This window comes from Rhinatrema bivittatum, chromosome 2 (assembly GCF_901001135.1).
Source record: "Rhinatrema bivittatum chromosome 2, aRhiBiv1.1, whole genome shotgun sequence".
NCBI classification, from domain to species: Eukaryota; Metazoa; Chordata; class Amphibia; order Gymnophiona; family Rhinatrematidae; genus Rhinatrema; species Rhinatrema bivittatum.
Window position 1 is genome coordinate 394,275,052 of NC_042616.1, and position 10,887 is coordinate 394,285,938.

At 46.9% G+C, this 10,887-nt stretch overlaps 1 protein-coding gene across 1 annotated transcript in view; it reads right to left on the bottom strand.

Annotated features, from left to right (window-relative positions):
• DAP (death associated protein) overlaps positions 1–10,392 on the bottom strand; it is a 37,998-nt gene extending 27,606 nt beyond the window's left edge. Inside the window, exons 1-2 of the mRNA XM_029590041.1 lie at positions 10,238–10,392; positions 1,156–1,252 (exon numbers count right to left, since the gene is read on the bottom strand). Of these exons, the coding sequence (XP_029445901.1) occupies positions 1,156–1,252; positions 10,238–10,292 (152 nt within the window). The 5' untranslated portion in view covers positions 10,293–10,392. The remainder of the gene's footprint in view (positions 1–1,155; positions 1,253–10,237) is intronic.
• Between the last annotated feature and the right edge of the window lie 495 nt (positions 10,393–10,887).

Here is a 10,887-nt window from a genome sequence, read left to right on the forward strand (position 1 = left end):
CCTGTTTTAGTAGGAGGAGGAGGGGCCTGTGAGGTCTCTGAAATTCAAATGCTACAAGTGCTGTTTTGTCAGTCCAATCAAGGTATCACAAGCTGATGAGATTCCATTAGATAAATAATGAAAGCGGTTAAAAGAATCTCCACTTCGAAGAAAGCAGGAAGATGGAATGTAAAGAGAGACTTTGCAAATATGGCAAACACACAACCACGTTTATTTGTTACATGACATCACCGATTGCTCTGTGCTGCTGACACAAATTTGATTCTCAGGGGACAGTGAGATGATCTTGCCACATCTAGTCTTTTTCTGACCATTTTGTCAAACGTTTGATGCTTCTTGCTAGCTACCAGTCAGCAGTAACGTCACACTACCTGCGCCTTAAGACACCAAAGTTACTTTTGTTACTAGAGAAAAAGCATGGCTATCTGTAAACCCTACAGGACATTAACAAAGCATTCTAGCACAGCTCAGAGAATCAAACCTCTCTGAACTGTCGCGTGACAGCTGAACCCCTCTGATAGATAAAACTAGAGACCTCCAAACTGGGATTTGCTTTACTAATGAGATCAATCATATATGCTGTCTGTGGCTCAAACTGGTCTTTTCCAGGTCGTTAAGAGAAAAAGCGATACCACAGCATTTAAACAAAATGGAACATTTGGTTTACCGAATGCAGGGATGGAAAAAAATATATAAAACCACAATTTGGTGCCTGGCCCCCCTGGGTCCGGCCTGGGCTGAAAAGCCACCGGCCAGTGTTGAAGATCTGCGCCGACAAGCTGATGATGAGAGGTGGAGCCTGGGCAGAGAAGCTGGCATCGCCAGGGGACCGGGCTGAAAAGTATTGCTATGACTGGTGGGGGAGGCTGAGGCATGTCACCAGTGTGCTGGGGAGGGAGGGGGGGGGAGAGGATGGGGGAGGGGGGAAGCGCACAGCAGAACTGCTCAGGGACACGTAGTCAAAGGGAAACCCGTCCTGTGGTTCACTCCCAGCACTGAGGGAAACCAGGGCACAAGCAAAAGCAAAGCTCCGCTCATTCTAAAGAGAATTTGCCGCTGGGCGAAGATTAGAAAAAAAAAGGCGGAGCCATCACTAACGAGCACCGGGCTTCAGAGACAGAATATTATCTCCGAAGGGCCGAGCACGCTGCTCACCTGCTGCTCTCCCACTCCTGGTCGTCCTTGTCCTTTTCCTCCTTAGCGTCGGTGCTGTGTGGGTGTTTCTGTACGATGCGCATCCCACCGGCTTTCACTTGAACGAAAACACATCACAGGTTAAAAATGGAGGCGGTGAAGGGAGGGAACAAAAATAACCTTCTTTGATCAAACTGCTTTAAATGCATGTATTGTACGGTTTAAATTCATTTTGTCTCATCTGATTTGATTTGTTAATGTCTATACTGTATTTTATGCATCTTGCTGCTACTTTTTTGGTTAATGCTTATGACTTATTGCTGCTACAACTATTTCTTTGTATTTTATTTACTCATTTTATGACATTTATTGTTCATGGCTGTGAGCATTTTTTTTTTTTTGAGCAGTGACTTGTGTGTCATAATAAATAAAATCTGAGGGTATCTTAGAGAACGCTGTTTATTTATTTACACTTACTTATATTCTGCGCAATCCTAAAAATTTACTTCACAGCAGATCACAAACAATATCCATAATACTTAATAACAGATAAACAACCACAATAAAATACAAAGGTATGCATTTATAAAACACACAGAACAAATCATGTTTGCTACCACGGTGGTGTGAGCTGATTCTTGCAGTGGCATCTCTACCGCCGCTGTATTGCACCTGTAGCTCATGGTGCTGGAGATTCTGAGGCAAAAACAAACTTTTTTTGGGTCAGACGTAGCGTGCCAAACATACCCCCAACCCCAGTAAATGTCACAGTCTTACACCTGTATCCTTTTTATCCATACTCCTTCCCCCCAAGCAAGTATTCACTACTCCCCAGGGCAGGTCATGGTCAATTTCTCAATTCTCAGGCCCACCCCTCCTCTTTCTTTCTAAAACTTTATTGTCCACCCATAAACAAGGAGGGGAGGATAAGGGAAGGAAAAAGAGAGAGCAGGAGGGAAGGAAGAGAGAGAGAGAGAGAGAGAGAAGCTTTGAAGACCCTCTTTTCCTCTCTTGTTTTTTTTAAACACTAGAACATAAAAAAAGCTTCTCTCTTCTGGTTCATCTAGTAACCTAAGAAACCACCTCCCTGGGGAATTCACTGGGATCAACCTAGGGGATCTCAACCAGATATCCCTGGAAGATAACACTTCCACTGGTAAATTCAGCACCGAGCAGAGAAGGGTCAACCAGGTGGAGCCGAACCTAGGCTCTGGGAGCTCGTGTTACCAGTCTTCATGTGTCCACAGATACTGGAGACAGAGATTACTGGCAGCTGCCTAGGGCACGCCTCCATTATAGACCAGAGTGAGGTCATAAAAAGATGTGTGCTCTGTCTCCTTCAGCTGTGGAGAGGGAAATTCCATATGTAAAAACTGGGCTAGAAGGAAGATCAGTTTTCCATTATCTTGAAATAAGTTATTGAAGTGGAACATCTTAAAATGCACAGACTGGGAAAATGGAGAATTTCTCTTGATAAATGCAGCAAGTCAGAATACAGTTGTGCCAGCCATGTTGCTAACCGAACCTTTAATAGTTTGCTCCAGTTTTCAGGTACTTGCTTTTTGTGTAGGATATTCCATTTTATTTATTTATTTAAGCGGACAGCAAAAGCTTAATTTACTATCCAAGGGAAAGGTATAGAGCAGTGGTTCCCAAGCCTATTCTGAAGGACCCCCCAGTCAGTCGGGTTTTCAGGATATCCACGATTAATATGCACGAGATACATTTGCGTGCACTGCCTCCATAGCATGACAATTTTATCTCATGCATATTAATTGAGGATATCCTCAAAACACAACTGACTGGGGGTCCCCCAGGACAGGTCTTGAACCTCTGGCATAAAGGAATTTATTGCATGACAAAAAGTTGTCAAGGAGGTATGAAAAAATATTTAGATCTCTTGGGTATCAATCAAAATTGTTTCAGTGTTGGAGAAAAATGTTTTTCCTTATATTTTGCTACTTTTTTAAATGTTATTTTAGTTTGCTTTCCTCTTTCTCTAACTTCTTCCTCCTTGTGCCTCAATCTAGTGTTTTCAGTGTTCAGTTCGATTAAGCCTGAGTCATTAGTACAGTTGATAAACTGCTCCTTCTTAGTAGGACTCACTCCTATTTGGGGTAAAAAGCAGTCACTATTGTTCAATTCATTTTAAAGATGAAATAAATGCATTTCTCATATCAGAGGAGTTAAGAACTGGCAACCTTATACCTGCAGACAAACACAACATAAATAAAACTGGTATTCACCTACTGGAACAGGTAGTTTTTGCTTAAACCCATCACAAGCGCTATTACACAAATTTCAGAAGTATGCAAAGAATGTCTGTCCATAGTACATGGCTGAACCTACCCAAGCTGCTCGGAACATTTTTTGTGCATTATGAGAATAAAAATTACCCAGACCAAATCTCTTTGGCTATTCAGTAATTTGCATGGCTCAGGATTTTATCTGAATAAGAGGGTTAACTTTACACACAATTCTCTACTAAAAAAAAAAAAAAAAAAATTCACTGGAATACATTTTGTTAGTCACCTAAATGTTTAGGCAATGTCATATTTTGCTGACCTGTTCATTTTGTTTTGACCTGATTAAAATAGTATTAGTGCCCTAAAACTCGACAAGACATGTTGGAGAAATTATTTACCTGATAATTTCATTCTCCTTAGTGTAGACAGATGGACTCAGGACCAGTGGGTTATGCTCCCCTGCCAGCAGATGGAGATGGAGCAAGCTGACGTAACAGTATACATAACCCTGTAGTGACCCCAGCCTGCCAGTATTCTATTCAAAAGCAACTGTGGACAGACTAGCAAAAAACTTGATGAAACCATGATTAAAAACAGATAATCAGAATTTTATTCAACCAACCATAAACACCGAACTCACATAAGATTCTAGGTACTCCAAGCTAGGGACTGGATGAACACTTACCAGTAATCCCTTGGGACCCGTAGCCTCACAGGAGGACTGCTGACACAAGCATTCGGCAGCCAAGGGCAGGAAGCTGAATCCATCTGTCTACATTAAGGAAAACGAAATTATCAGGAAAGTAATTTCTCCATTTCCTAGCATGTAGACAGATGGACTCAGGACCAATGGGATGTACCAAAGCTACTTCCCAACAAGGTAGGAGGCTGCCCGCGGTACAGTCAACACCACATGTGCAAAAGCTGCATCCTCCCGGGCCTGCGCATCCAGACAATAAAACCTGTAAAAAGTGTGTAAGGAGGACCACGTCACAGCTCGCCAGATATCGACGGGAGACAAAAGACTAACCTCAGCCCATGACACAGCCTGAGCCCTAGTGGAATGAGCCCTAACCTGAGTAGGCAATGGCTTTCCAGCATCCACATACACAGCTGTGACCACCTCCTTAATCCAACGAGCTATGGTAGCCCGCGAAGCTGGAACGCCCTGCTTACTCCCGCCATGGAGAACAAACAGGCTGAAAAGAATCAGAGACCTCAATACCGCACGACAAGACGCTTAACATCCAAGAAGCACAAAAGGCGAAACTCCTCCACGTCACTGACCTTATCCAGGGATGGCAAGGAGATGGACTGATTCAAATGAAAGTCCTAGACTACCTTGGGTTGAAGGATGGAACAGTACGCAGCTGTAACAGCCCAGGAGTCACCCGAAGGAATGGCTCACAGCAAGACAAGGTCTGCAACTCAGAAATCCGACGTGCAGAAGTTATAGCCACCAGGAACACAATCTTCAATGTCAACAACCGTAAGGAAAGGCTTCATAGTGGTCAGACTTAGGACTGGCAAAATGTCCAGCAACAAATTAAGATTCCACAATGGAACCAGTAACCTCAAGGGAGGCCTAAGGTGCTTCACTCCTTTCAAAAAATGAGCCACATCAGGATGAGACAACAAGGAAAAACCATTCACAAGGCTTCAGAAACAGGCAAGAGCCACAACTGCACCTTCAAGGAATTAAGGGCCAAGCCTTTATTCAATCCATCCTGTAAAAACTCCAGAATGAGAGAGATCTTAACTGAATGAGGAAGTACAGCCCACTCCTCACACCAGGCCTCAAAAACTCACCAAACCCGCACATAAGCCAAGGAAGTGGAGAACTTGCGAGCGTGGAGTAAAATGGCAATCACAGCAGAGGAATAACCATGCTGTAACAGGCGAGCCCTCTCAAGGGCCAAACCGTAAGACAGAATCGAGTTGGATCCTTGTGAAGAACCAGTCCCTGCTGAAACAGATTCATCTGCAGTGGAAGACGAAGGGGGGCCTCCACCAGGAGTCGTCACAAATCCGCATACCACCGACGCCTGGGCCAGTCTGGTGCTACCAGGAGTACTAGCCCCCTATGGCCTTTGATCTTGCAAATTATTCTGCTCAGCAAGGGCCATGGGGCCATGGAGAAAAGGCATAAAGCAATCTGTCTTCCGGCCAGACATGTATGACAGCGTGTATTCCCAGGCACCACGGACCTCTCCTGCAACTGTAGAAGCGAGGAACCTTTGCATTCCGAGAAGTCGCCAGCAGGTCTAGGAACAGAAGGCCCTAGCGATCCACAAAGCTGAAATGCCTCGGCTGACAACACCCACCCTCCTGGGTCCAGACTCTCCCTGCTAAAACATTCCGCTCTTATGTTGTCTTTTCCTGCAATGTGAGAGGCCGAGATCATCTGCAGATGACCTTCCGCCCATTCCATCAGCTGGTCTATTTCGAGTGACGCTTGCTCTTGGATCCTCCCTGGCGATTGATATAGGCCACCGTTGTCATGTTGTCCGACATCACGCGAACCACTTGATTCCGCAGCCTGTGGCTGAACTGCAAGCATGCCAGCCAAACTGCCCGGGCCTCCAGGTGATTGATGCTCCAGTGGGAATCTTCGGCATTCCAGTGCCCCTGGGACGTTAACTCTAGACAGTGAGCCCCCCCCAACCAAGGAGACTCGCATCTGTCGTGAGTACCAACCAGGCCAGAGAGGACAAGGGAACTCCTTTCTCAGATGATCCTCCTGCAACCATCACTGGAGGCGGGAGCAGATTTCCATCGGCAAGTGAAGCCGAACCGCATAATCCTGAGACTGGTTCCAACAAGATAGCAGAGAGTGCTGAAGAGGACGCATATGCACACTTGCCCTCGGCACTACTTCCAGGGTAGCTGTTATCAAGCCGAGTACCTGTAAGTAGGACCACACCGTCAGGCGTATGGTGTTCATCAACTGACGCACTTGAAATATCAATCTCTGGATCTGAACTTCCGACTGGAAAGCTCTGGCTTGTCCCATGTCCAACTGGACCCCCAGATACTCCAACACCTGGGATGGTTGAAGATTGCTCTTGTTCAGGTTCACCACCCAACCGAGCTCCTGCAATAAGGACATCACCTTGTGTGTCACCAGGTGACTCTTTTCCTGAGACTTTGCTCGAATCAGCCAGTCATCCAAATACCGGTGCACCAGGATTCCTTCTTTGCGCAAGGCTGCCAGTACCACCATCATAATCTTGGAAAATGTTCTGGGAGCAGTGGCTAGACCAAAAGGCTTGAAAACTGATAATGGCACCCCAGCACCACAAAGCGTAGAAAGCGTTGGTGTTCCATTCGGATGGGAATATGAAGGTAAGCCTCTGTCAGATCCAAGGAGGTCAGAAATTCCCCCGACTGCACCGCCACTATTACAGAGCTTAAGGTTTCCATTCGAAAATGAGTCACCTTCAAGTGACAGTTGACCCTCTTGAGATGCAAGATAAGATGAAAGGAGCCCTCCTTCTTGGGCACAACAAAATAAATGGAATATCGCCCCATACTTTCTTGAGATGTGGGCACCGGAATCACAGCCCTCAGTCTGAGGAGCCTTTGCAGCCTGAACTCCACTGTCTGCTTCTTCTGCGGAGAGTAGCAAGGGGACACCATGAACACGTCCTGAGGAATGATGTGAAATTCCAGTGCATACCCTCCGCGTATCACCTCCAGGACCCACTGGTCTGACGTGATCTCGACCCACCTCCAATAAAAAAAAGAGAGCGAAGTCCCGCTATTTCCTGTTCCGGAAGATGGGTCGGCAAACCTTCATTGGGAAGCACGGGAAGGTCCACCACCTGAGCCTGCTTCTCTCTCGGGCTGCCGGGGACAAAAGGATTGAGACCTACTGAAAGGCCATCCCTCTGTAGGGACGAAAACGCCTGGTACCCTGGAAATGACCCCTCATACCAAAGGGGTGCTGTAATTGTTTCTTATCTTCCGGCAAACGAGGCACCAGAGACTTGTCCCACTTACTAGCTAATTTCTTCAACTCGCTCCCAAGCAAGAGCGAGTCTTTAAAGGGCATCGTGTTAAGATTAGTTTTGGAAGCTGTGTCAGTTGATCAATTTCGCAACCAGAGTTGACCTCTGGCCGCTATCACCAAAGCCACTACTCTGGATGAGGTCCAAACTAAATCACAGCCTGCTTCTGCTAAAAAGGCAGCAGCAGGCTCCATAACCACTCTGGAATTCCCTCCCGACTCATCAACCTCCTGAGAGAGAAGCAGACAAGATCTCGCCACTAGGGTGGAACAGGAGGCAATCTGTAAATTCATCACCACTGCCTCAAAGGCTTGCTTAAGAATAGACTCAAATCCTATCATGTACATCCTTCAAGGCCGCTCCTCCCTCTACGGGGATAGTCATCCGTTAAGACATGGCACATACCAGAGCATCCACTTTGGGAAAACGCAAATGCTCTCTCACAGCCGGATCCAGGGGGTAAAGGCCTTCCAATGTCCGACCCCCTTTAAAATTTGCCTCTGGGGTATCCCATTCCAGATCAATCAATTCCTGGATGGCATCCATCATCGGGAAAAAACAAGAGGCTTTACGTAAGGAAACCAAAATGGGATTCTTCCTCGTCTCTGAACCAGGAACACCCAGCTGTTTCAAGGTCTGGGAAATCAGGGCCGGCAGTTCATATCTATGAAAGAACCGCAACATGGTTCGATACAGTTCCAGCCCTGGAGGAATTTCCCCATCTTCCAGGGAATCAGAATCAATCTCATCATCAGTGCCATCTGGATTCCTGTCGAGAACACAAACAGGGAGCTGAGGCGAACCCCACATAGGACTGGAAGAGGGAGGAGCCACCGGCTGAGGGTCTGACCGGACAGAATGGGGGAAGCGGAGGACTGCACCTGAAGAAAGCCTCGAAAAAATTCCACTCAATAAAAAGCAGCTGGGTCCAGACCAAGCCCAGAAGGAACTGAGGCTGGTCACACAGAACTGCCCTCACCAGCAGAGGAGCCAATCAAGGGAGAACCAAGATCTGGCATCCCCCCAGTCAAGGCTGTGACCAACCCATCATCAGAATGGGACGAACCAGGCTTTGCAAAATCCGAGGAAGACAACGCTCCCTGAGCATCTGAGCAGGGCTGACACAGGTTAGAAGCCAGGTCAGGCTGAGAAGCCCTAGTATGACAGGCAACACAAATAGGAAGACACTTAGGCTTCTTGCTTACCGGTGCCATCAATGCGGTAAACGTGCATCGGAACAGCTCACGCTCAAAAATGAAAAGCACCCAAAAAATAAGTGCCTAGAAGAAAGAGCGGCAAGGCACACTCACAACCTGTGTGCCAAGCTAAGCACGTAAAAAAGTTTGTGCGCATAAAAAGCGCACCCAAAAACCGAGTGCACAATGCGTGCGCAGAGCTGACACATTGTGTACACTGACGGCCTATAGAGGGCAGCAGAACATATACAACAGCACATAAAATTGGCCGCCGCAGCCTACCATGCGGGGTGCAAGAAAAAAGCCTAAGTGCAGGGTCTGGCTCCACTGGGGGCCACTCAACCCACCAGGCTGCCCAGTTCCCCAACCCTAATGGGAGCAAGAATGAACGTTAGCACGGCGCGCCGAGAATGGAAACCAGAGGAAGTCCTGAAACCCCTCTAACTGACTCTAATTCAGGTAAAATGTTCTCCTTTTTTTTTTTTAAAGCTTACCTGAGCTCAGCGCTTACCGGTGAGTACAGAAATGGTGGAGGAGAAGGCATCTCCCATCACCACTGTGCTGGCCTCCTGCACTCACTGCCATTCAGCTGAACTAGCAGCTAAGCCCACACCAGGAAACCCAGCTCCCGGACCAAGGCACTCCTCGGAGGGACCACAGAAATCACCTCTGGAATTCTCAACTGGGGGAAGAACCAGGAGAGCGGGGCTTTCGTTTCCTGAATTTAAAATTTCTCCTTTCAAAAAGCTCAAAGCAATCGTTATAGGGAGATGCATGTTCACCATATGCTGGAGATGGAGAATAATGCCAGGCTGGGGTCACCTCAGGGTTATATACACAGTGCTGTCAGCTTGCTCGTCTCCATCTGCTGGCAGGGGTGCATAAACCCACTAGTCCTGAATCCATCTGTCTACAAGCTAGGAAAATTAAGTTAGTCCAGTAAAAAAGTATTATCTTATAATATTTGGTGTTGTTAACTTTTATTCCCTTGTTACCCCCCTCCCCCCAACTCTGATCCACAACGCTGCTTAAATTATCCCTGCTGTTCTATGGACAGAAGTGCAGAACTAGGCCACAAGCTGTGCTGGTTGAATAAAGCAGCCACCTCTTTGCACTGGTAACCAAAATTGATTAATTTAAACTGTATGCTAATATGCTGCAGTGCATGGAATTAATCTCATGTCAGCCTAGCACCTCCCAAATGTAAAAGAAATACGTGCAGAAGATAAATCAGCAATCCCTGAAGTTTGTCTTCCGCGTTGATGTCTGAGAGAGCAGATCTTAGATCAACAGGTGATCATTTCCCATCCACCATGCACGGAAACTTCACAGCTGCTCGCCAGCTTGGATCGGCAACGAAAAGCTAAGCATCCAACCCAACAAAAAAATCAAACCTCAAACTACAAGCAACTTAGGTACCGGAGAAAATACCCGCTCTTTCCTTCTCCCTCTTAGAGCAAACCAGATTCACTTGTGACAGCTGCAGTCAACGAGAACAACTTCGTGTTTTTAATCCACGTTGCATTTAGAAACACCAATAACACATAGAATTCCCGAAAGACCTCCCTATGTGTTTGCACCGCACGGCAGTAAACCGTCTCCCGCCCCCTGCCACACGATCGGAGACATAAAAGTTAGCTTTGTTCAGTACCAGCAGGAGGGTGCCCGGCCCTGGTCTCCGGTTTCTCTTTTGGAGGAGAAGACATGATATTTTTCCCCTTCGGGCGCGTGAGATCTCTGATGAACGCAGGCGCTCCGTACACTTCCTAACACATCAGCAGCATGCAACCCTCCCCTCCTCCTCTCTCTTGCCTGTTCTGCAACGTGGCTCGTGCAGGCGCCTAGCAGAGCGCCACCATGTGACGTCAAGCTCCCGGGCCGCATTCGGCGGGCAGGAGTGCGCGCGCGCGCGTGCTTGTTCTCCCATTGTCGGTTGCCTGAGTTTTCATAGTGGAATTGGAAAGCGCTTTTCTTCTTTTTTTTTTTTTTTTATTTCTGGGCTGCGGATTTCAGAAGACTTTTTAAGACATTGCATAATGCAGGCAGCCTGAGTTTACGCCACGGCAAACTAGATTGCTAGTTTGCAATCTTTTTGCATTGTGGAAAACTTACTTCTGTTGCCTCATTGCAACCGGAGTGGAAGGTAGTGGAGCGCTTTTGGCCCAATCCCATTCTCTCTCTGTTTTTTTTTTGGTTTTTTTTTTGGGGGGGGATGGAGGGAGACGTTAGAAAATCACTTTTGTTTGGGTAGGAATGAGGGCCAGGAGATCATTATAAGCATATCCCCGTTTTTAAGGGAAA